At 36.2% G+C, this 27,754-nt stretch overlaps 1 protein-coding gene across 1 annotated transcript in view; it reads right to left on the bottom strand.

Annotated features, from left to right (window-relative positions):
• Positions 1–27,754, bottom strand: part of LOC104990283 (reelin) — a 531,703-nt gene that overhangs the window by 158,964 nt on the left and 344,985 nt on the right. Inside the window, exons 12-17 of the mRNA XM_010842284.1 lie at positions 21,348–21,499; positions 11,805–11,917; positions 10,241–10,449; positions 9,345–9,473; positions 8,286–8,395; positions 5,301–5,367 (exon numbers count right to left, since the gene is read on the bottom strand). Coding sequence (XP_010840586.1) covers positions 5,301–5,367; positions 8,286–8,395; positions 9,345–9,473; positions 10,241–10,449; positions 11,805–11,917; positions 21,348–21,499 — 780 coding nt within the window. The remainder of the gene's footprint in view (positions 1–5,300; positions 5,368–8,285; positions 8,396–9,344; positions 9,474–10,240; positions 10,450–11,804; positions 11,918–21,347; positions 21,500–27,754) is intronic.

Raw genomic sequence — 27,754 nt, forward strand, 5'->3', positions numbered from 1 at the left:
TGGCATCGCTGACTCGATGGACGTGAGTCTGGGTGAACTCTGGGAGTTGGTGATGGACAGGGAGGCCTGGTGTGCTGCGATTCATGGGGTCACAAAGAGTCAGACACGACTGAGTGACTGAACTGAACTGAAAGGGAACTGAGCCAGCTAGAGCCCAACCTTCAGCTTTTCCCCTACAGCAACTGGAAAGCAGACCCAAGCCGTGACAGAACTCCAACAGTTACGGAGCAGAGAGGAGTTCCATCTCACACCCTGCACAGGCTCTAGCTTTTCCAACATCAACCACACCCCCTATCAAGGTGATAGAGGCCAGCATATCCTGAGGAAAGATGTGGCTGGCATACAAATCAAATTCAGTCTCATGCTAAAGATACTGATGCGCTCACATAAAAACACCCTTTCAGGGCCACAGTAGATAACTATTTCATCTAAATTCATAAAGACAATGAAAGTTAAGTAAAATGAAACACAGAGTAACTACTCCCAATTGAAAGAGCAAGAGAAAACCCCTGAAAAATTAAACAATGAAACGGAGTCTAAAAGACACTGAGACAGAGTTGGTAATAAAAATGCCAACTAAATTAAGGAAGACTAGCAATATAAATGCAGATCATTTTAACATGTAATGAGAAACTATAGAGATGACCCAATCAAAAATAGATAATTCAGTTTCTGAGATAAAAAACCTTATAGAAGCAATGAATAATCAAGTAAATGATACAGAAGAATGTATAAATAGAATAATGGAAATTACCCAATCAGAACAGCAGACAGAAAAACAAATGAAAAAATGAAACCAACATATAAGATCTATGGAATAATACAAAACATTCCTACTGTATGATAGGGGTTCCAGAAGGAGAAGAGGGAAAGAAGAGGATCAAAAATGTTTTTGAAGAAATTATGGCTGAAAACTGTCCAAACCCAAGAAGGAGACAGGAAGGAAAATTATCCAGGTGCAGGAAGCACTGCTGCTGCTGCTAAGTCATTTCAGTCGTGTCCGACTCTGTGCGACCCCACAGACGGCAGCCCACCAGGCTCCGCCGTCCCTGGGATTCTCCAGGCAAGAACACTGGAGTGGGTTGCCATTTCCTTCTCCAATGCATGAAAGTGAAAAGTGAAAGTGAAGCCACTCAGTCATGTCCAACTCTTCGCAACCCCATGGACTGCAGCCTACCAGGCTCCTCTGTCCATGGGATTTTCCAGGCAAGAGTACTGGAGTGGGGTGTCATCGCCTTCTCTGGCAGGAAGCACAGGGGGTCCTAAATAAGATGAACCCAAACAGAACCACACTAAGACATATAATTTAAAAAGGCAAAATTTAAATATAAAGAAAGAATTCTAAAGGCAGCAAGAGAAAAACAGAGTCATACATGAGGGAAAACCCATAAGGCTATTAACTGATTTCTCTGCAGAAACTTTTCATGTCAGAAGGGAGTGGTATGATATATGAAGTCTTGAAAGGGAAAAATCTGTCACCTAGAACACTCTACCTGGCAATATTATAATTTTGAACAGAAGAAAAGATAAAGAATTTCTCAGAGAAGCAAAAACTAAAATAATTCAACAATACTAAACGTATCCTAAAATAAATGTTGAAGGGTCTTCTCTAAATGGAAAAGAAGCAAGAATCAATAAGAAAGGAACTATATAGTGAGGACTGAAGATCACTTAAATAAGATAGGAAATAGATTAAAAAAACAACAAAAAATTATAAAAGCAACCATAACTACAATAAACAGTAAAGGGATAAGCATGAAAATGTAAAAAAAAAAAAAAAATGGCATAAAAAACATAACACGTACGGGAGGGGAGTAAAAATGTAGATCTTTTACAATGTATTTGAACTTAAATGCCTATAAGTTTTATCAGTTTAAACAAGTAGATATAGCTATGGGTCAATATATATGAACCCATGCTGTGGTTTAGTCGCTAAGTCATGTCTGACTCTTGTGAACCCATGGGCTGTAGCCAGCCAAGCTCCTCTGTCCATAGGATTTTCCAGGCAAGAACACTGGAGTGGGTTGCCATTTCCTTCTCCAGGGGATCTTCCTGACCCAGGAATCAAACCCAGGTCTCCTGCACTGCAGGCATATTCTTTACTGACTGAACCACCAGGGAAACCCATGGTAATCACAAATGAAAAAATATACAAAAAATGCACAAAATTCAAAAAGAAAGAAACTGAAGTAAACTATAAAAGAAAATGATCAAACTACAAAGGGCAAAACAAAAAGAAAAAAGAACTACAAAAACAACTGGAAAACAAGAAATAAAATGGCAATAAGTACATAATTCTGGAGAGGATGTGGAAATAAGGGAATCTTGTACACTTTTGGTGGAAATGCTAATTGATACAGCTACTTGGAAAAGAGTATGGAAGTTCCTTAAAAAACTAAAAATAGAATTACCATATGATTCAGCAACTTCACTCCTGAGTATATATCTAGAAAAAAACAAAAACTCTAATTTGAAAAAATATGTGCACTCCAATGTTCTCAGCAGTACTTTTATAATAGCTAAGATATGGAAGCAACTCAAGTGCCCATTAACAGACGATTTACTTAAGAAGACATGATATATATGTATAATCACATCTGAGTAATGGAAACTTACTCAGCCATAAGGAAGAATAAAATATTGTCATTTGTGGCAACGTGGCTGGACCTAGAGAATATTATGCTTTTTGACATAAGTCAGAAAGAGAAAATAAATACTGTATGATATCACTTGTACGTGGAATCTAAAAAATAATAACAAATCAATATATATAGCAGAACAGAAATGGATTCACAGACATAGAAAATAAACTTGTGGTTACTGAAGGGGAGAGGGAAAAGAGGAGGGACAAACTAGGGGTGTCAGATTAATAGATATAAACTATATATACAACAGATAAGCAACAAAAATTTACTGTACAGCACAGAAAACTATACTCATTACTTTGTAATAACCTATAATGCAATATATTAGGTTGGTGCAATAGTAATTGTGGTTTTGCATTGTTGAACTTTGCTGATTGATATTGGAATACACTCTTAAATAAATGTGGTTATACATCATTTTAATGTGCATTTCTTGCTTTATTTTTTTTGCTAATGACTTATTACTTGCTTTGTATTTTTCGATTATTTTAGACTATGAAAATGATGTTAGACAAAAAGCAAATTTGAGTGATTTTCTTATTCGAGTTCAAACTGGGTCATAAAGCAGCAGAGACAACCTGTAACATCAACAACGCATTGGGCCCAGGAAGTGTTAACGAAAGTACAGTGCAGTGGTGGTTCAAGATGTTTTGCAAAGAAGACATGATGAAAAGAGTAGTGGCCAGCCGTCAGAAGTTAACGACCAACTGAGAGCATCACTGAAGCTGATCCTCTTACAACTACACAAGAAGTTGCCCAAGAACTCAATGTCAATTATTCTATGGTCATTCTACATTTGAGGCATATTGGAAAGGTGAAAGCTCAATAACTGGGTGACTTATAAGCTAAACTAAAAATCAAAATATTGTTGTTTTGAAGTGTTGTCTTCTCTTTTTCTACACAACAATGAACCATTTCTTGATAGGATCGTGATGTACAATGAAAAGTGGATTTCATACAACAATCAGTGACAACCAGTTCAGAGGCTGAATTGAGAAGAAGCTTCAAAATACTTCCCAAAGCCAAACTTGCTCCAAAAAAAGGTTATGGTCACTGTTTGGTGGTCTGCTGCCAGTCTGATCCACTACAGCTTTCTGAATCCCAGCAAAACCATTATATCTGAGAAGTATGCTCAGAAAACTGATGAGATGCACCAAACCCTGCAATGCCTGCAGCTGTCATTGGTCAACAGAAAGGGCCTAATTCTTTTCCAAGACAATGCCTGACTGCACATAGAACAACCAACACTTCAAAAGTTGAATGAACTGAACTGAACTGAAGAGTATTGAAAGCTAAATAAAGCATATTCTTTATGGAAAAAAAAAATTGAATGAATTGGGCTAGGAAGTTTTGCCTCATCTGGCATATTCACCTGACCTCTCGCCAACTGATTACTACTTCAAACATCTTGACAACTTTTTGCAGGGAAAATGCTTCCACAACCAGCAGGAGGCATAAAAAGCTCTCCAAGACTTTGTAGAATCCTGAAGCATAGATTTTTATGTTAAAGGAATAAACAAATTTATTTCTCAATGGCAAAAATGTGTTGACTGTAATTGTTTCTGTTTTGATTAATAAAGATGTGTTTGAGCCTAGTTATAATGATTTAAAATTCACTGTCTAAAATCACAATTATGTTTGTACCAATCTAATCTGCAAAAGTAATGAATCATTATGCTATTCACCTGACACTAACACAGTATTGTAAAGCAAGTATACTTCAAATAAAAAACAAAGCTAACCTGACACTCTGATCTCAGTGGTGACCAGTATTTTGCCTTATAAAGATAATTTACAAATGATCAGGTTCAAAACCCTTTTATGATTTTTCCATTAAGCAATTAATTAGTGACTTTTTAATTTGGAGGACAAGAAGAGACAGACTAGATGATCCATTGTTGAAAATGTATCTATATAACAAAGACTGTAGTTTCAGGGATTCTCAGGATATTTTATAATTAAATATTATAGAGGAATGATATAATAAATATGACTATCATTTTGCTATGAATATAACAGAATGGTCTGGTGGGGGGTAAGGTATTACACTGTTTATGTGTAATTTCATACTTCATATTCAATATCATTATTATGTGAAATTCTTTCTATATCATTTGAAGACCTAAAAGATTCTCAAAAGTAAGGAAGATTTGAAATAGCACTTAAAGATGATGGATTTTCTTATCAATTCTGTTAATTTGGCCTGCTTCAGTTTCCTTTCACATCAGGTTTATGGATCATCGTTGATTTTTATAATTCATTTACAAAGCATGCCAGAAATTCAAATATAATTCATGAACACTAGAACAAATTTATGGAGAAATATCATATTGAAGAAACTAAAGACATACAAGGCAGCCATCAAGATATGAAGAATTCAAATTTGTTCACAAATTTACATGAAGTACGCTACATTTGTTCACAATTTAGCCCGATAGAAGAATTATTTATTAAGCAACTTCCACTTACAAAATATATTCAATAATCTATTACGCTGAAATTCCATCTGGAGCATGCTACTTTTGGTCTTGAAAAACCTCAAAAGCCTAAAAAGGAAACTAATTAATTATAAAACAAATTAATATCACCTGTGGTTTCAGTATATAAAGCACATATCAAAAAAGAGAAGTATAAATATTACTTAAAAATGCTTACTTGCAACCATGTCGAGTGCACTGTCCTCTGCCAGAACAGAATTTGAGACATGATGGACCAATATAAACTGCAGGGCAAAAGAGAGCATGTGAAAGACGGCAAAATCACAGGAAAGGCCAAGACCACCACCAGCATGTGAAACAATTTTGTGGAGCAATAGCCATGAAATCTCTTTCTTGCATGTATGTTGTGCATAGGACTCCAGTTGACATACAGAGTGCTGTGTGACAAGGTAAGTGTGTACTACAAATCCCAGAATGGTTTTAACTTAAATAATCCTTTCAAAATTTTAATCTGTCATAGCACAGAAAGTAGGAACATAGTAATTTGGGTTCTTAATGCAGTCTCTTCATCTAAAATGGTTTCAGGCAGAATATTAGTGCTTCTGTCTTGAACTTTCTCCCAAGTTGATATTCTTTGGGTGGAAATTAAGAATTTACAAAAGATCAATTTGATATATCACAAAGTGGACAGATTATAATTTAATTTAAAAATATCATTTCATTTTCATCTGAGGAAAATCTATATCACTGCAGATGACTATTACATGTACTTCTAAATATTAATCTATCCTTCCTCAAGTGCAGACTTAATATCTGTGGTTGAGCATAAAGTCTTCTCTATACTTGTAGAGCTTTTTAAAAATGGTAGGTTTGACTGATAATGATATTACAAACCTAAATTCTAACCGTGGGAATGATGAGAAAAGGGGCCCTGATTGTTGAATGGTAGGTTTGAGATACTCAGACTCAAATACATTTAAAGATGTTAAGCTTTTGATAATCAGTACAATCAGTAACACACTAAATAGTGTAAAAGTGGAACAAAGCTACTGTGGAATCAGAGATCCAATGGTTATTGAGCTCTCCTGTATTCGATTTCAGGCATAAGCAAAGTTACTATTCATTATCATTTTCTTCTTTAAGAATTTTGTTATCATCTTTCCCTGCTAATTATGAAATCATTAGGACTCACAGTAGAATAAATTTAAAGGCTCTGTTTTTCGAAGAGTGTTGAAAAGATAAATCCATTTTCTTCACTATTTTCACTAATGTAATCAAGCTAAACAAATTAAAAAGTGGTGACAAACATACTTTGCTCTAGGATCTTTCATTTTACTAAGAATTTTCAATATTGATCTGTTTTTTTCTATTTGTTTTCTTTGATGTAATTCTGAAATTCCATAGTGAAATGGGAGAGATTTGGGGGGTATTCTTTGGCAAGTAGACACAAATTTCCCTTGAGAAGATATGTGTGTATTCCTCTTGCCTTTTGAAGAAGCCAGAAAGCAGGTTCTGCTTCTGCAAAAGCCTCACATATAAAATATCAGAATTTAAGAGATTCTGTGGCTAGTTCTACATTTGACAGACAGTGCTAAACATGCCTATTCCATGTATTTTTATCTTTTCTCATTCTACTCAAAGCATGATGTTGGGAATTCATGACCTGTAGCAAACACTTTCTGATTTAAACTCATACTGTACGTCTTAAGGAAATTTAAATATTCTTTTCATAGGCTTATATGTTCTTCATCTTGCACTTTACTTTTTTGATAATCTAAAGTAATCTAAGCTCATTCTAAGACCATTGAAAAGTATGACAGCAGGAAAATGTCATCCATAGCCCACAATCCAGAGGCATATACTCATTCCCTAGAGCTGGTAATTCAAGTTCTATAACTGGTAATTCAAGTTCTATGGAAAATAGTCTACCAGTGGAGAAATTTCATAAAAAATTCATCTTCAGACGTTTTTGCAAATACAGTATGTTTGTCTCTTTATATTTGTACCCATGTGGCTCATATGGTCTTTGAAATCTGAGTCTATTATTGGTCTTCTTTTAACATATATTGTTTAAAAAATTTACCAAGATGATTAGACTGCATTGCTGACTCAATGGACATAAATTTAAGCAAACTCCAGGAGACAGTGAAGGGCATGGAAACCTGGTGTGCTACAATTCATGAGGTCACAAAGAGTCAGACACAACTCTGACTAAACAACGACAAACAGCAAATTATTTTGCCTGAAGTCATTCCTGAGTTTCAAGAATTGAAACTTCTTGAATTGTGCATTAATTTTTAAATTATTCAGAAAAAAATGTTAAGAGATGGAAATTTAGCATTTTACAATAGTGAAAGGTTTTCCCACTTTATAAAGTTAACATAAGTCAGTGGCTATCTTAAACTAACTTAAGTATTGATATTTTGTCATTTCTTCCCTCCCTTTTACTTTCTTGCAGTATAACCCATTCAGTCAAGTTTATATACTCTTTAAAAACAGGAAATGTCTGAATCTGCCTGAAGTGAGAATTGTTAAATGAGCTGGCTATTAATTAAAAAAAAACAGGAAATTTACAGTCATGGACTCCAACAGATTAAATATCTTCTCTTGTGAGTACTCAACATGAGTGATACTGGCTTTAATGTTATGCAACAATTTATCAACAATTCATTTAAAAATTAAAGGTAACAGGATATTTTATGTATTTCTAAAATTTCCCTTTATGCTATTTTCTGAAAAGGAGGTAAAACACAGAAGTTTCATTTTAGAGATGATGTTTCCTGATGTGTGGTGTCTGCATCTAAAAAAGAATCATTCCAGATGTCATGGTAGTTACTAAGAGCAGAATGAGTCATGTTAATACATGCAGTATGGTATTTATGTTAATTTTGTATATAACATTCAAAAGAAATGTTAGGCTATCCCCTGTCATCAACTGCGAATCTGAGTTTCAGAGCTTTATGCATTTTAAAAGAATGTATGTTGAAGCGTACTAGCATCTAATATTGCTGACTCCACTATCTTTATTTTTCTGATTGTGCATCTCTGGGCTTCTAACGGAATGCAAAGGAGAAAGGGAAGAAAGGGCCTTTAATGAATTGCAAGACCATGACTTAGAAATGTGATTAAGTATGTGCAGATGAACAAAAGAGCAGAAAGAGTCTACTTCAATGGCATGTGATTACGACAGGCAAAAACTAACCATTATCAATTGCCCACATATTTCCAAGGATTGGTCCCGTTTGTCTCCAGCGAATTCTGGTGTCCCGGGTTAGTGCTGCATTAGGAAGGGGAATTGTTATTCGGTTCCACCTGCAAGAAAGTTAGCACAAAACATCATATCCAGTTCACACCTTTTGAATCTATTTTACATGCTTTTGATGTTCTAGTCTCTCTATACTTGAGATGGCTGGTAATAAACTCTTTAAATTCACATGTGGAGTCTGTTTATAATTTTAAAACAAATATGTAACTTCTAGAAACATCCATAGCAAATTAAGAGTATCTTATAGCCATTGATTTTTTTCAGACTTTTTAAAAGGAAATTTTACATCAATACTCAGACCTTAGATATTATTCTACGATAATCTGTGATGAGCTAGGGTGCTGATTAGCACTGATTACTTCTTATTTTTTGCTATTCTCTAGTTATATGTGTATTTAAACACAGGCTAGAAAGGAAAATAATTTTTAACTTAATCTTGTATTCTTGGAAACATTTTTACTATTTATCTAGTGATTATTCTGTAAAGTGGCAAGTATTTTATATAGACATCTTTAATTCTCTAAACGGTCCTTACAGGGGTATATCATTGTCCTTAATTTACATGGAAAGAGGTGAAAAGTTTGAGAGAGTAAACATCATTATACAAGTAGATGGCAGAACCACGATTTGAGCCCAGGTTCAATCCCAAAGCTTAACTTTCTTCCACTTGTCTATCCTGCATCTTTTCATTAGTAACTATTTTGGCAGTTAAGTCTTTTTGGCAATGACCAGATGTCACTATATAGAGTTTAAATTTATGCAATCCAAAATATAAAAGCTTAATACCTAAAGAATGAATGACTCTCTACAAATTGTGATCATGCATCAGATTTACAAAAATTACTTTTTTAAAAAATGAGATCACTCCTAAATCAGATGAGAAGGAGAAGGCAGCTTCCTTACCTAGTATACCAAAAACACTAATCTCAGGCTTACTTACTGATTTTGAGTCTGTAACGCGGATTCAAATCTCTTGCTATGTTAGAGTTCACTCACCCACTGTAGTTTTCAGAGGAGTAGATCGTGCTGTGAGGGAGGTGGGGTCCGGCACAGATCTCAGGCAAACATTCAGTGTGGAGTAGCGACCAGGAACGCCCATGGTTGGTAGAAAACTCTAAGCTGATACTGATCACACCAGAATAAGCATAACAAAATGGGGCAAAGATAACAAATGAAAGTAAATGACTCATCTCTGGAGAAGTATATTAAACATCTGTAGAACTAGTGTAAAAAAATTTAAGATGCTGTTTCCAAAGTGATTGTTTTCCCCTCCACTGAAGTCTGGCCAGCCTTCAAAGTGCAAGCAGTTAAATTACTGCTAATAGAAATGAACGATGTTTTAAAGACAGCAAATGGTAACTTGAGATTGTGCTTCTGAATTTGATAGATGGCAAGGCAATTACCATGTCTCACACTGCTACTTCATTCTGTGAACGTGAGACTGACAAAATCCGTAGGAAGGAGAAGAGCAACACTTCAGCAAGTAAAAATGAGAATTCATAGCTCTTGAAGTGCTAGTTGATTTCTGTGTCTATTATTAGGGGGCCACTAAACTACATGGGGTCAAACATTTTTTCAGTTATTTGTTTTTTCTTCTCTCTCTGCAATCTGTTGGAATGGGTGGCTACCAGAGCTAATCCAAACACTTTGACACCTAAGATCAACTTCTTAGAATAAAGTAATTTCTACTTAAAATCTATCTAATCATACTCTCTGTATTATTTAAAGAAATTTTCTTTTTCCCTTGGGGGGAAATTTGTATTTTATTAATAGATACTTTATTAAAAATTAAAAATTAAGTTGACAACTTACTAAGAAGTTGCTCTGATTGAATAGCCAAGTTCATGTGTTCATTGTTAATTTGTCCACACACACAGAATGTAGCTTCCTACCTGTTCCCAGGCTGCTGTGTTCCACATCCCAGATTAATAGAAAACTGTATCATGTGAGACATTGTAGAAGGGAGAACAGGTAAGACGTGGAAAAAATCTACAGCCCAGACATTCCTATTATATCCTTGATGGTTCTTTTGCCTGAGACAAAATTTGGTAGCAGGAGTCTGAAGATCAGGATTGATGACTACAGAAACCAAAGATGGAACCTTCAAACAAAGGAAACCAAAATCACTCATAATCTTCCTTGTGGGAATCAGTGTGAATTCTTCAAGATTCAACTTACAATTACTATGCATACAGCTGCCATTTATTAAGCACCAAGCAATATTCTGCTTATTCCATTTGTTATTTCACATCAAAGATGCTGTCCTTAGGGAACACTCATTTTAATCACTCAGAATTCCTCCTTTGCCGACACCTGAAACTCAGTGTGTGACTGGTCAGACTCTCTCTACCCGAAGATAAATTGCCTTAAGGTCTTTAAAGTTATCAAAGCTAACGTATCCATTTTATCTACCTTTGCACTAGACAAAGGCAACTTGACATTAATCAATCTTCTAAAATGTATTCAAGTAATATAAATTCTTTGCCAAACCAGGTATTCCAAAAATAGGACTCTAAGCAGAAACACCCATAGCCAATGAGTTAATCCATGATAATTTACATAATTGATTTGGTCTGAGGCATGCAGCTGACCAGTGCAAGTATAACCCTACCTAGTTATAGCTGAAAAAAAACTGTACATTAATAAAATTCCAAACAGTATGACTTGAGTGACCCTAGCATGTGGGATATGTTGGATACTTTCTTTGGTTGTTACCTATCTAGCCTTGATGTTTATCTTCTGTCTTCCTGACTTAAACTATGAGATGCTAGATGCTGGCTTTGTTCAAGCTTTTTAAAGTACTGGCTCTCTGGCTCAAATTAGCAAAGAGAAAAAAGCAAAGGTAGTAACAATCTATACTTCTACTGGGTCTTCCCAGGTGGCACTAGTGGTAAAGAACCTGCCTGCCAATGCATATGAGACGTGGGTTTGATCTCTGGGTCAGGAAGATCCCCTGGAGAAGGGCATGGCAACCTACTCCAGTATTCTTGCCTGGAGAATCCCCATGGACAGAGGAGCCTGGCAGGCTGCAGTTCATAGGGTCACATGGAGTCGGACACGACTGAAGTGATTTAGCAAATACTTCTACCATGTCTTTTGCCTAGGAAACTGCAAATGCTGGATTAATGCTCACTATGCCAGATAGCAAGTCTGTAAGGCTTCACAGGTAGAGTCACTGTTAAGAGTTTTCTTAGGGACAAGAATAATTGTTAGCTCATTGGGCTCCACCTTATTGTCTCTGATGGGCTATAATTCAATCTTCCTGATGAAATTTCATCTTTTTCTTTATATCAGGAAAAAAGTGAATGCTAAAATAATGTCCATGTCACTTTTAAAGAAATGTGGCAACTTCCTGGACTACCAGAAGAGAGATTTATCCTCTGCATTTAGCAGAGTCTTCACGGTTTTAACTTGAACTGGGGTGGGGCCATCCGACACACAGATTGGGATGTGTACCTTGTATGAGGAATAGGAAAGAGTATCCAGTGTAATGTGTTCTTTTCTTCCTTCAGTTTTCGCATACAGGGCAACATCATTTTCATGAGTGTCTCCAGGATCACAAATCCCTCCTGCACACAGAATTTTAAGTGTTAGTATCAATTTGCACCCATGAACATATCAAATATAGTGTTAAATATTAGAACAAAAAAAATTTTAAAACCCAGATGTCACTTAAGAATGACCCTAAACAAAGTAACCAGATCCAAAGAAATAATTTATGAAGATAGTTCAGATAGGCCATGCTAAAGATCAAAGACTTCACATTTTTGAAGGCCAAAGTAACTATTTACCAAACTATTACACAAATAATAGTCTGCAACAAACTGTGACTACAGGTCCATATTTTAACTGTTACTAAATAAATGTGCTCTGCTTTTTAATAAACCATTACTTTTTTTTTAATTTAATTTTATTTTTAAACTTTACAGTATTGTATTAGTTTTGCCCTACATCGAAATGAATCCGCCACAGGTATTCCCGTGCTCCCCAAACCATTACTTTTTTATATTTGAGGTCTTTGTGGTCAAAGTCCAGAAACTATTGATTATGATTTTAAAAAAGTGTGGTGAGTCACTGAATCAAGGATTACTGAAGTAGTGTTACTTAAATGGTTACATGCAGTACCTTTAATATTTTAGTACATATTAGGTATTTGTATTTTAGATGCAACTCATTTTACATTTTTACTTTTGGTACCTCATTTGATTGTTTGAAGATATATAGAGTAGTTTATTCCCTATCGCACTACTTTACAGTCATATGAAATGATATAAAGTTAGACTTTGAGAGGTGATTAAGATTATTCTGATGATGCAACTGGATTAATCATGCAAGTACCAGAAACTGAAGATCATTTAACTAGTTGGTGGAAGAACCAGGAGTTGATATTAAGTTTAAAACTTTGACCCTCTATTTCTTTCACTATTGCATTGGGCCAATAACCTTTATTCTTGCGGCTTCTATCAACTGTCTGTTTAACCTGGATTTTATTTATTTATTTATTTTTTAATGATATTTTCTGTGGTGGGTTGAATGGTGGTTTTAAAAAAGATATGTCTATGTCCTAGCATCCTAGAACTTGTGAAAATGCCTTTATTTGGAAACTGTGTCATTGCAGAGGTAATTCACATAAAGATCTTGTTGCTGCTACCGCTAAGTCGCGTCAGTCGTGTTCGACTCTGTGCAACCCCACAGACGGCAGCCCACCAGGCTCCCCGTCCCTGGGATTCTTCAGGCAAGAACACTGGAGAGGGTTGCCATTTCCTTCTCCAATGCATGAAAGTGAAAAGTGAAAGTGAAGTCGCTAAGTCCTGTCCGACTCTTAGCAACCCCATGGACTGCAGCCTACCAGGCTCCTCCACCCATGGGATTTTCCAGGCAAGAGTACTGGAGTGGGGTGCCACTGAGATGAGATCATTCTGGATTATCTAGATGGCTCAGAAATTCAATGACTAATGTCCTTGTAAGGTACAGAAGAGGAAAAGACACAAACACAGTGGAGAAGACCTTGCAGAGAGGGAGATGGGGTTTGGGTAAAATATTTTCCTTTACCCTCTTGTGTTAATCTCTTGACAGTTGTGATACCTACCCTCTGGCCTATTTCAATCTTATACAATTGTGGTCAAACTTCTTTTGTCCTTTGTCTATGAGCAGTAGAGATCTTTTCATACTTAATTTGAATTTGTAATATTTTTCTTCTTACAGATACAGAATTCTTTTTTCTGCTCCCTTCTTAGCCTTTCTTTTTTGTTCCATTTTGTCCAAAGAGATGCTCATGCTAGTTAGTTTCTAGAAATGTACCTTTTTCTGGCTGTTTTACACAATGACTGATGGCTCTCGCAAAACCATTAAGCAAGAAACTTGCCTTTTACTATAAGGCATGCAGTTTTTAGTCCATGGAAGATCAAGAACTCTGAAACCACCTACTTTCCCTGGATTCTTGCCTGGAGAATCCCATGGACAGGGGAGCCTGGCAGGCTACAGTCCATGGGGCCGCAAGAGTCAGACTTAGCGACTAAACCATCATCACCTAACCTGGATTTTAAAGGATTACTTGTCTAACTAGAAACTTCTCCCCACCCACCATTATCCTTCATAACAACACCAAACATAATAGCAGGAGTGGCGACACAGATTTCCTGGCAAACATTCTAGCCCCAAGGTCCAAAATTTATAATATTAATTTCTAATTTTATTATTACTACCTTTTGAGAAAAATCTCTTCCAGTTCTTAAATCAAACAGTATTAATCTTAATTTTTATCTACAGGAAATTTTTGTCCCTAATACTCTGCTGCTGCTGCTGCTGCTAAGTCGCTTCAGTCGTGTCCGACTCTGTGCAACCCCATAGACGGCACCCCACCGGGCTCCCCCATCCCTGGGATTCTCCAGGCAAGAACACTGGAGTAGGTTGTCATTTCCTTCTCCAATGCATGAAAGTGAAAATTGAAAGTGAAGTCACTCAGTCATGTCTGACTCTTCACGACCCCATTGACTGCAGTCCACCAGGCTCCTCTGTCCATGGGAGTTTCCACGCAAGAGTACTGGAGTGGGTTGCCATTGCCTTCTCTGCCCTAATAGTCTACAGTGACACAAAAAGCAAACTCAAAAACTCCAGAATAAGATTACCCTTTAAGAGTTAATCTAGTAAAGTCAATAAATAATGGATGAGACTCACCATCTGTATAAATAAATAAAGTGTCATTTATGGCAAATGTCTGATTTAAACTCAACCTGGATAACTGGGATCTGATCTTGGGTAGAAATTACTGAAATGTGATGTTAAATAAGAAAGTTAGAACCTGACCAGTATAAGAAAGAACATGATAACAGAAGTACCTTGGGTGTTGGTATTTGTTAAAACTGGCACATTACATCTGTCAGATATATGTAACTTAAGTGTAAGCAAGTGTGGGGCTTCCCTGGTGGCTCAGATGGCAAAAAATCTGCCTGCAATGTGGGAGCCCTGGGTTCAAGCCCTGGGAAGATCCCCTGGAGAAGGAAATGACAACCCATTCCAGTATTCTTGCCTGGAAAATCCCAAGGACCAGTATAAGAAAGTACATGATAACACAAGAAACTTGGGTATTGGTATTTGTTAAATTTGGCATGTTACATCTGTTAGACATATGTAACTTCCCATATAACAAATATTTACTGAGCTAAGTAATCTGAACTGAGAATAGAGAAGCCAGATATAGTGATAATGTAGACCTCATTCTAAAAGATGTTTATTGTTCAAGGGCAACAACCTGTAAAGAGAAGATCATGATTTTGACATCTGATATTACATTTTTGCATATCACTGCACAGTTCAAGGTTATAGTAAATACAGTTAACCAAGCCATTCTACAGGGTAGTCTTGGGAGGTAGGGGGAAAGAGCTACATGAAAACTAAATTATCTTTTTAAAAACTGGTTACTGAGCCAATATAAAAGACTTACCAAAAAGAACAAAAAAGGTGAAAGGTCACAGGCATTATGGGTTTAAAGCACCACATCTAGAGACACAGGATCTGAACCATCAGTTCTCTCTAATTTCATTAATTTGTTCCCTGTAAACCCTCTCTGCTCTCTCAAGAACAGTTCGTGAACTGCATCTGCCTTTCAGAGAGAATAGAAACCCATGTGGGAGTTTCATCCAGCCCAGAATGACAGAAGAAGAAAGTCCAAAAGGAGCCAAGACTTTAAAACGATGACAGACTTTATCTGAAAGATCCCTCTGGGGGCAATTTATCAGTTCTGTGAAGTTTCAGTGACAGCAGCTCCTTCAGAAAGATACAGATTCTTCTTCAGCTTCATTCACTTTGATGTATTGTGGAAAGGTATGACTCAAGAGGCGTTTTGTACAGCAATTAAAGTACAGAAGATTTCAATAGAAACTAGATGGACAGTTAAGTTTTAAAATATTTTAAATCCTGTTTTAGGTATTAACAGCTTTTTAAGACATTTTTTTTTACATTAAGAAAGTGGTTTTGTTATTTACTGTGTGCAGGATATTGGACCTAAAGGTTCAATTGAGCCCTGACCTCAAAAAGTCTGTAATTTGGCAAGTAACTAATAACATACGTGAAAGAATGATAATTAGCAATCAAATGTGTTGTGTTGCCATAACTGCAGCCAAAATTCAGAGAAAAGAAATACAAGTGTAGAAGAAGAGAGTGGGATATATAGGAGATGCTTAGTATATATTTATTGAAGAAATAATAAAGAAAATTTAAAAACCCCAAACGAATGATGTATATTAGATTACTTTTGTCATGATCACTGCATTCTGGCTCTAAGAACAGTGCTGGATACTAGTCCTCAATGAATTTGAGAATGTGTGAATAAAGGAAACAAACCGTGAATGTGTGTGAATAAAGGAAACAGACCGTGAACCAAACTTAAAAAGTTCAGCAAATTTTCCAGAAATAATAGTCATAGCAGATTGATATGAGCCAAAGGATGAAATCAGGAAGGACACGTAGGCAGTGTCTGAGAAGAAGGGAATGTGATCTGTTCTAGATTAACAATTGGCTACTGATTTTCCTAAGGCACAGTACTTAGTGAGGGGTTACTTATAAACTATCTATCATAACTTAAATCGTTCCCCATATTCTTTTCTAGTGGTTCAGATGGTAAATGATCCACCTGCAATGCGGATGACCTGGGGGAAGATCCCCTGGGAAAGGGAATGGCAACACATTGCAGCATTCTTGTTGGGAAAATCCCATGGGCAGTGGAGCCTGGTGAGCTACAGTCCATGGGGTTGCAAAGAGCCAGACACGACTGAGTGACTAACACTTTCACTTTCACCCAAGTCTTTAAGTCATTTCCTGCAGTATCCAGTCTTATTCTACCTATCCTGCTGTCATCCTGTCCTAGCCTATCCCAGCCTATCCTAACCTAAACACACCTTTGCTGGATTCTACCTTCTCCTCAAGATCAGACCCCATTCCATGTGTTTACTGATTAACTTCTTGAAAGAGCAGTTCTCTGTCAGTGAGCCATCTCTATTTCTCTTAACTCTATATACTTTGGCTTCCCAGGTACATTACCATGAGGAATCACAGATGGGCTCTCCGCCTGTCCTGGTTGCCTTTTGTCTCTGTGGCATTCCTCCACTGCTGATCACCTCCTAGTCATCCCACCCCTGAACCACTCCCTCCCCTTCCTCCTGTAGCACAGAATCGTGACTTCCTCCTGCATTTCCTTATGCTTTTTCTCAGTGTACTTTGTCTCTCCTTGTCCTTCTACCTACACCTAGATGAGGGTTCTCCCTACAGAGTTTTCATGTCCTACTCTGTCTCCTGCTTGGGAGAGCACAGTGACTTTAGTGGCTCAAGTTATCACCTGCATCCTGACAACTTTCAAATCTGATTTAGACCCTGACTAGAATTTCTGTGCTTATATCGCCTTCCAGATCCCCCAACCTCAACATATCTAATAATATAAAACCCTCTACTACACATTTTCTCTTTATCATAATTATTATTATTTTTGAAAATAGCAATTTTGGGAAATGGCATCATTCTTCCAATCATCTTATAGAGAAATCTGAGTTCGCTCCAAGACTGCTCTCACCATCCCCAGTCAGCTGAGCATGAACTTCAGTTGGCTCTTCTCCAGTTATTCTATCTCTGTCCCTCCTTCACATTATTGCCACCATCACTGTAATTTCTTTGTTGCTTGGATCAGTGCAATAGCCTCCATAATTTAGGGCTGCCAACTAAAATACTTTGCAGGACCAACCCCTATACAAAAAGTTACTTGTTGTTTATCTGAAATTCAAATTTAAATAAGTCTCTCAGTCTCAGTTTCAGTTCAGTCACTCAGTCATGTCCGATTCTTTGTGACCCCATGAACCTCAGTATGCCAGGCCTCCCTGTCCATCACCAACACCCTCCACCCAAACCCATGTCCATTGTGTTGGTGATGCCATCCAACCATGTTATCCTCTGTCATCCCCTTCTCCTCCTGCCCTCAATCTTTCCCAGCATCAGGGTCTTTTCCAATGAGTCAGTTCTTCGCATCAGGTGGCCAAAGTACTGGAGTTTCAGCTTTAGCATCAGTCCTTCCAATGAATACCCAGGACTGATCTTTAGGATGGACTGGTTGGATCTCCTTGCAGTCCAAGGGACTCTCAAGAGTCTTCTCCAACACCACACTTAAAAAGCATCCATTCTTTGGTGCTCAGCTTTCTTTATAGTCCAACTCTCACACTTGTACATGACCACTGGAAAAACCATAGCTTTGACTAGATGGACTTTTTTTAGACAAAGTAATGTCTCTGCTTTTGAATATGCTATTTAGGTTGGTCATAACTTTCCTTCAAAGGAGTAGGCGTCTTTTAATTTCATGGCTGCAATCACCATCTGCAGTGATTTTGGCGCCCCCAAAAATAAAGTCTGACACTGTTTCCCCATCTATTTCCCATGAAGTGATGGGAACAGATGGCCATGATCTTAGTTTTCTGAATGTTGAGCTTTAAGCCAACTTTTTCACTCTCCTCTTTCACTTTCATCAAGAGTCTCTTTAGTTTTCTTCACTTTCTGCCATAAGGGTGGTGTCATTTGCATATCTGAGGTTATTGATATTTCTCCCAGAAATCTTGATTCCAGCTTGTGTTTCTTCCAGCCCAGCATTTCTCATGATGTACTCTGCATAGAAGTTAAATAAGCAGGGTGACAATATACAGCCTTGACGTACTCCTTTCTCTATTTGGACCCAGTCTGTTGTTCCATGTCCAGTTCTAACTGTTGCTTCCTGACCTGCATACAGGTTTCTCAAGAGGCAGGTCAGGTGGTCTGGTATTCCCATCTCTTTCAGAATTTTCTACAGTTTATTGCGATCCACACAGTCAAAGCCTTTGGCATAGTCAATAAGGCAGAAATAGATGTTTTTCTGGAACTCTCTTGCTTTTTCCATGATCCAGAGGATGTTGGCAGTTTGATCTCTGGTTCCCCTGCCTTTTCTAAAACCCACTTGAACATTTGGAAGTTCACGGTTCACGTATTGCTGAAGCCTGGCTTGGAGAATTTTAAGCATCACTTTACTAGCGTGTGAGATGAGTGCAATTGTGCGGTAGTTTGAGCATTCTTTGGCATTGCCTTTTTTTGGGATTGGAATGAAAACTGACCTTTTCCTGTCCTATGGCCACTGCTGAGTTTTCCAGATTTGCTGGCATACTGAGTGCAGCGCTTCACAGCATCATCTTTCAGGATTTGAAATAGCTCAACTGAATTCCATCACCTCCACTAGCTTTGTTCGTAGTGACCCCTCAATAAATCTGGCAACCCTATCCTACTTGGTATTCTATCTTCTAATTTCTGATTGTTTCAGTCTTTCCTTCACACTATGCCAGAATTACATTTCTAAAACAAAGATGAGAATATTTTATAGAACTGGCAGAAATTATCTGACAGCTCCATGTTGCCTAGAGTAAGAGAATCTAAATTCTTCAGTATGATATTAAAGTCAGTTGCTTCTCTGGCTTCAGTTCAGGATTCTAGTTCCAGTTTATGTCTTTCCTTTCAACTATACTGGGAAAATCACCTATCTCTAAACACGTCATGTACCTTGATATTTGTGCTTTTGGTCAAAATGCTGGCTTAGCTTAAACCTTCAAGGCCCAGTTCAAATACCATCTATTTCACAAAGCTTTACCCTAATCCCATCTCCATGGCAATATCCAGATCTTCCTTTGCACTTCTGTAACATTTTTATTCCTTTACAGCCCAACTGCAATCTCTTTCATAGTTAGATGTTACTTGTGGGCAAGAACTCAAAGTAATTTTTATATACAAAAAAACAAAAATACATTGAGTCTTAATTATTTATTAGACACCATTTTAGGTCTTTGCAACTCACTGATCAGCAGCTCTGTGATTTAGGTGGCATTATTTTCTCTAGCTGTAGTCTCCATGTATGCCAGCTCAGTGTTCTACATTCAATAGGAATTCATTAAATTTTTTAATTGAATGGAGAGCTTTTATTTGGGATAATGTACTTTGGGCCCATTCAAGTGAATGTTTTCCTCAGAGTCAATGTAATTTTAATCGATTCATTAATAATCTGCTTTGTCCTAGAAATAATTAAAGATAACTTGATCTGTTATAAGATCAAGATGACAATCTCTTATACCAAAGGCAGTGCAATGGGTTGATTTACCATAATTTACTATGAAAAATGAAGAATTCAAAAATATTATGTAAAAAATGAAAATATGAAAAAGCAAAAATATTTAAATTAGACTGGCATATTAAATGTTTATTATAATTTGCTGGATGGGGAGTGGTTCTTAAGGTTTCCCAGGAATCAGTCTTAATAAACTGAGAGCCTGTTTGAATTCTATTTAAAGGAAATTAATTTATTAAATTCTTAAAATTTCTTTCTAAAAAAGAAAAAATTAAAATTTATTCTCTTTAAAATTTTAAAAAGATTAAGAAACTGAGGTCTGGGTCTTTATATAACTCATTTCAGAGTCAAGGTGAGGATATCTTTATGGCAGGAAGATTACATTATTATGGTTTATATCCACAACATCCTTGTAATCAAATGTATCATTATTGAAGGTGAGATAGCATCACACAGGCAATGAATTTGACAACATGATACAACTGGAAGTTTGCTTTGCCACTCTGAGCTGTAGGAAGTGAGGAATGTGAGAGAAATAATGGCCAGTGCAGAAGCCTAGACTTGGGAGGCTTGTTTGTCCTGATGAATTGACATCTTTGCTAGTAAGGTCAAAGGTAGACAATGTTTATTTCCTGTTTCACTTCCAGGTGTGGCCTGTGCTTTTCCAGTCATTTAACAAAGAAGGCATGTGACACCTACTCACATTTTTGGAATGACATCCAGTGAAAGAGTATGTCGCTGTGGCTCTTGCTGACAAAAATGATAAATTTGAGAGGACACACAGTTCAACCCCTAATTCCTCCTTCGGTATTTTTCTAAATTTTTAACTATTTATTTGCTCTGCAATCATCTGAAGAAAAATAACACTTTAAATGTACTTTTTTTTCTGTGCTTACCACCATATTATAAAGTAGAGAATATTATTAAAGTATTAAAAAGTATTATTAATTGTTTCTTTCTTAGCTTCCCACAACAAAACAGCTATGCAATGATGAGATATCCATTTAAAACAAATGATTCACTTGGTTGACTATATTTTGGAGAGGCTAGAGGCTTTGGACAAAGGAGTTACTTTGTTCTTAGCTTCTCTCTCATTGTCTTTTCAGCTATGACCACTGCAGTAGATGTGGAAAGAAGGTTTTAAGGCATTTTGTCTTTAGGTATAGTCATGTAAGAACAAGACTAGCTTCTGTTCAGGATGGTTCTAGCAGGGCTGGAGTGAGGCAGATGTGAGCACCAATTTTGCCCAACCAGTAGTACTCACAGTTCATGAATTTTTATTTTATAATGTAGAAAACAAACAGCCTTACTTCCTCAGGAATAGATGACGATCTAGAATTTGCCCTATTTTGAACAATAAAATTTGTTCAAAATGTACCTACCCATAACAAAGTAAAACCTCAGGTTCCCGTAACCAGTAGTGTCCAAGTAAGGGGTACATATTTTCCTCTCTCCATCTTTGAGGAAGACCATTGATAAACCTGATTCTATTGTTCCACATTCTGTACCAATGACAGCTCCCACGATGTCCCACCTTTAAAAAAATGACAAACACTAACAGTTAGAACATTAAGTCAAAGCTTTATAGAGTATAACATTTTATTTTTAATGAGGAATATTTACTTAGTAATAAATAAATCTGAAATAAAGATGTGGTATCTCCAATTTCCTTGAAGAGATCTCTAGTCTTTCCCTTTATTTTACTGTCCTCTATCTCTTTACATTGTTCATTTAAGAAGGTCTTATCTCTCCTCATTACTCTCTGGAACTCTGCATTCAGTTGGACCAGAAAGAAGGCTTCAGTTCAGTTCAGTTCAGTCGCTCAGTCATGTCCGACTCTTTGAGACCCCATGAATTGCAGCACGCCAGGCCTCCCTGTCCATCACCAACTCCCGGAGTTCACTCAAACTCACGTCCATCGACTCGGTGATGTCATCCAGCCATCTCATCCTCTGTCGTCCCCTTCTCCTCCTGCCCCCAGTCCCTCCCAGCATCAGAGTCTTTTCCAGTGAGTCAATTCTTTGCATGAGGTGGCCAAAGTACTGGAGTTTCAGCTTTAGCATCATTCCATCCAAAGAACACCCAGGACTGATCTCCTTTAGAATGGACTGGTTGGATCTCTTAGCACTGAAGAATTGATGATTCTGAACCATGGTGCTGGAGAACACCCTTGAGAGTTCCTTGGACAGCAAGGAGATCAAACCAGTCAATCCTGAGGAAAATCAACCCTGAATATTCATTGGAAGGTCTGGTGCTGAAGCTGAAGCTCCAATACTTTGGCCACCTGATGTGAAGAGCAGACTCACAAGACCCTGATGCTGGGAAAGACTGAAGGCAAAGGAGAAGGGGGCAGTGGAGGATGATATGGTTAGACAGCATCACCATCTCAGCGGCCGTGAATTTGAGCACATTTTGGGAGATTGTGGAGGACAGAGGAGCCTGGTGTGCTGCAGTCCATGCGGCCACAAAGAGTTGGACATGACTTAGCAACTGAACAACAACAACAAAGATGCAGCACTACAGGTTTTAGATAATGAAAATGAAAGGGAAAGTGTTAGTTGGTCAGTCATATCAGACTCTTTGCAACCCCATGGACTGTAGCCTGCCAGGCTTCTCTGTCCATGGGATTTTCCAGGTAAGAATACTGGAGTAGGTTGCCATTTCCTTCTCCAGGGGATCTTCCTGACCCAGGGATCAAGCCCAGGTCTCTGGCATTGCAGGCTGATTCTTTACTACTGAGCCACCAGGGAAGCTCCTAAACAAAGTTTTAAACACATTCTTTTCACTATTACAGTTTTTCTGTGGAGAAAAATTTGATCAATACTATGTATAGTGTGACTTCCCCCGTGGCTCCGTGGTAGGGAATCTGCCTGCAATGCAGGAGCTCTAGGAGTTGCAGGTTCGATCCCTGGCTTGGAAGATCCCCTGAAGGAGGCCATGGCAACCCACTCCAGTATTCTTGCCTGGAGAATCCCAGGGACAGAGAAGCCTGGCGGATACAGTCCAAAGGTCGCAAAGAGTCAGACACAACTGAAGTGACTTTAGCATGCATGACATGTATAGTGTATCTGCTACATAATAGCCTTTATCCTCAAAGCACTTAAACAGTTGAGATTGAGGCTCAAATTTGAACTAAGGAAATAGGAAATCATAAAAGATAGTACCATAATATTATAAATACTTGTATGGTATTTTGCACATTAAAAATAGTTATAGCATGAAAAGTCAAACAACCTGGCAAAAGTCTAGCAAGTTTTCAGAAAGGGGATGAGATTTAAATATGCAGAAAAGAATAAAAATATTTACTATTTAAAAACTCTTGTATCTCCTTAGTATTTATCTCTGCTTGTGTCTAATTTGGCCATTGCTTTTCACACAACTAACTTGCCTACAGAGGAAACTGGGACACACAGACATAAGTGGCTTACCTAAGGCCAACTGCGTGTTTGGCTCTGAAATTGAGATAGATATTCTGTTTCTTAGTTCACTGTTATTTTAGTAGTTGCAGTTCTAAGAAGGGTACTGTGCCAAGACAATTATGTTGAACTGTTTGAGATCAAAATGTTTAGAAAATGTTAATTTTTTTTTTTTTTTTTGTATTTTAACAGATTATATCAATCATTTAAGGAAAAGCAGCTCCTAATAGTACTAGACTACTGTAAATACCAGGAACCTCTCTCCACTCACACAAGAATATTTCACACTGGTTCATTGGTCTTTTACCTGCTCCATTTATCCCAATTAAGCCACTCAGTCTACTGATCCACAAAGCAAGTTAAGGTTATAAATGATGCATATGATGACTCCTTTTAGGCATCCATCTGCTTTAGAGTATTTTCAAAATGAAAGATTAAATTGGAAAAGATGGAAATGTCACAGACTAAAAGAACGTTTTATTCAAGTGAGAAATGAGATTAGCAGTCTTTTTCTCCTAATTATTAGTTGTAACTAAGTAACTCTTTTAATCTAAATGAATTGTTTTCATGACTTCTACCACAGAGAGGGTTATATGAGACATGATTTAGGCTGTATTATCTCTTTTTAATCTTTTTTAAAACATATTCAATTTTGTTCTAATTTTCATTTCTCCCAATATATTTGAAGATAACAAAAGTGAGGTTATTTTCTTTAAAATAAATAATTAAAATAAATATAATACAAATATATATATATACACAATAAAATAAATACAAAGATATATACAAATATATATTACAATAAAAGGAAATAGAAAATTTAGTCAGCTTTGAAGAGAAAAGTGGAGAGAAATCTGAAAAATCACTTTGTAAAAGTCTCACTGCTTTAAATAAATTATCTTTCATTAATTAAAAATTCAGTAGGAGCTTCTTATGGCACAAGCTCATTCTTTCATGAATTTGTACAAACACTGGCTCGAGCTTAGTTGGAGGCAAAGTATCCTTGAGGGGATCCCAGAGCTGAATCAACTACTGAGGGACCTGATAGACACCTGCCCGGAATTCAGAATCCCTCTCTGTCAGGTTGCAAAGTTGTAGTCTATTCCAATTACAAAAATATCATGGTCTCTGATTCTCTCAATATAATAATTACATGAAGTAAAATTATGACATAACCGAATCTTTTTTGTTATCTGTTACAATATAACTTTTTATGAACTATTATAAATTTGATAGTCAGTATATGTTGATGGGCATGAAAATGCCATTTGAATCAAGAGATGTTAGTATTTCAGAGATTTTGTACTGATGTTCTTTCTGCAAAGAATATTCTTGCCCAGCCAGCATGGCTGACTCCCTAATCTCCTTTAGATATTTATGATGATGTCACTGACTCAGTGAAGTCCTCCTTAGACATCTAAAATTGCAACCTCCAATACACTTATACGTGAAACTCCTCCCAATCTGCTTTAATTTTCTCATTAAGAAATATATAAAATCCAAACTATACTATAATATAAAAACAGTATAAGTTATAAGACATATCTTGTTTGCTAAATAGTCTCATTTAACATATTGCATTTTTCATTTACATATCTTGTTCATGAACATAACCAAATCTTTGAGTCCAGCAGTGGTATTTACAGAGCTCTATAGTTTTAGCAATATCTTGGATGGTACTGCAATTTTCCTGAAAAGGAGTGTTACTTCTCTACAGTTTAAATCGTTTTCCCCAAGGAAATGTGGTTCTTTGTGAACTGCATTTGAAGGAATGACTGCCTAGAGGGAAGAACTCTCTACAATAAAGCAATTTATATTTATTCTTTGATGGCTAATTCTAAAAAAACATCCCTTACATTATTTATTATAAATACATGGGTATCTATTATTTATAATAGAATGGGGCAAAGTTGCAATATGCAAAAAAATTTAATAATCAATAAAATGCCTTAAGGCAACTTTGTTCCTTAGAGGTAGAAGGGCAAAATAATATTTAATTTATATTTTAGTGTATGTCCTTCTACTTTTTGTATCAAAAAGAGAATTCTTTTTGTAAGCAAAACTAATTTAAAGAAGTTTTTTTTTACCTGGAAAGCTTGTGATCCTCCCTATTAGCTGCTTTGGAATGCCTTGAGAATATAATTATATTTTAATCAGCTCACACTTTAATAGTTTTAAGAATGATACAAAAGTATAACTGATTCATTTTGTTGTACACCTGTAACTAACACAATATTGTAAATCAGCAATACCCCAATAAAAATTAAAATAAAAAATGATATGGAGTAAAACTTAAAAATTCTCACCAAAAAAAAACCAGAAGTGAAATGATAGATATGCTAATTAATTAGATTTTATGTTTATATATATCAAATCAACATGATGTACACTTCAGATATCTTACAACTTTATATGTCAACTGTATCTCAATAAAGCTGAAATTAAAAATAGTGTTTTCATAAGCTAAAAAAAAATGATGAATACTCTTCAAAGGGCAATCTGGCAGTAATTATCAAAATGAAAATTACATATATACATATATATGTATATGTATATATCTGATTTTCTAATTGTCTTTTTTCTTCTTTTAGGAATTTCTCCTTCAGAAATACTTTAAGTATACAAAAAATCTATCACAATATTCTTTGACTATCAAGAGAGGTCCAGATAGATAAATTGGTACAGTGACATTCTGAAATAATGATATATATTCACTGACTAAAAGAGACATTCATAATATATTGCTAAATTTTTAAAAATCAAGTTTAGTAAGGCAAATTTGACCCTAGAGAGTATTTTTGTATGGTCATAGAAAAATTTCTGAATGAATATATACCAGAAAACATGTCTACATTTTAACAGTAGGGATTCACATTGGAAGACTTCTAATTTTTACTTTACACATTTCCTTTCTTTTGCAAAAGGAAAATCACTTTCAGAAACAGGAAGAAAAACATTCAATTTATATGTGTTAGAATTCAGAATGAAAAGTTAAATTATTTCATCATAGATTGATGAAAATACTAAGAATATGAACATAGGAAACAGAGGTCTTATATTTTAAATACCTTTTCCCCCCTACTACAAATATTGGTACAAAAGCCTCTAAAAGGTAGTGGAACATTTCACATGATCTATGAAGATCTGTTTTATTATATTTTCCAGAATATATTAAACCACCTAAAGTTGATGACTTTAGGCTTGAACTAAGATATAGAATAGAGTCTGGCTATAAGAGCCTACATTTACCAGATTCATAACATTTTTTTATCTACTAGAAATTCTCTGAGACTGAATAAGTTCATTACATCCATAAGGTCTCTATTTGGGATGAATTCTTTGATATTTAATAAGGAATGTGCCATATGTAAAGATTCTTCCACATTCATTTATATTCATGAGGCTTATCTCTAGCATAAGTCCTGTGAGGTCTAGCAAGGTGTATACTTTGACTAAAGGCTTCTCCACCTTCATTGCATTTATAGGTTTTTCCTCCAGCATGACAGCTTAGGTGAAGGTAAAGGATGAGTTCTCTTTGAAGGCTTTCCTGTATGAACTGCATTTAAAAATTCCTTTCTTCAATTGGTTCTGCTATATTTCACTCAAATTCAATTTTGTCTTAGGTTTTTATTACATGCATTATTTTTATTTACACTCTTGTTGGAATAACATTAATAAAGAGTATTGGCTTCAGAATGGTAGAAAACACTCAGCTTCCTCACCAATAAAACAGAAATATGACCTAGACTGAGGATGTTTAGAGAAAAAGATATATCGCCTGGCATATTACAGTTTCAAATAATGTTTGTTTCCTTTTCTCCCCACCCCCACCGCCTCGTAAAATATAGTGCTATTTTTGTTTTAAAATAAGTCAAAGTGGCAATTCAAGTGAACTTTTAAATTATAATGAGTATTTTTTCATATTAGAATTAGCAGAGCAGCAATCTTGCACAAAGTTGCAGTACAACATGCAAAATGTAATTGCTTAATCAATCAATTTAAGCAAGGCCATACTTAGCTGAAAGAAAACTGTACTTTCTATCAGTGGGTCTTTTGTACAGTCCAAGATTTGGGCTACAAACCTATCTGGGAATTTAAATTTATTACTTATGTGATCTAAATGGTCAAGTGGTTTTGCTTTAATAATAACGAATGTGCCTGTTAAAAAAAAAAAAAAAGGAGACCCACTTAATACAATGTTAACTCAGACTGTCAATCTGTCCTTGATTCACTTATCCTGAATTATAAGCTTAAATAAAATCCCTCTGGAGCATTATAAGCACCTTGTGAAAAGGATCCTAAGCCAGAGGTAACATAATTCTTCTGGGTAGGACAGAGGGAAGAATTTGTAGAAAATAGCAAGAAGACGCTCA

Source organism: Bison bison, unplaced genomic scaffold (assembly GCF_000754665.1).
Source record: "Bison bison bison isolate TAMUID 2011002044 unplaced genomic scaffold, Bison_UMD1.0 scf7180017864175, whole genome shotgun sequence".
Classification (NCBI taxonomy): Eukaryota; Metazoa; Chordata; class Mammalia; order Artiodactyla; family Bovidae; genus Bison; species Bison bison.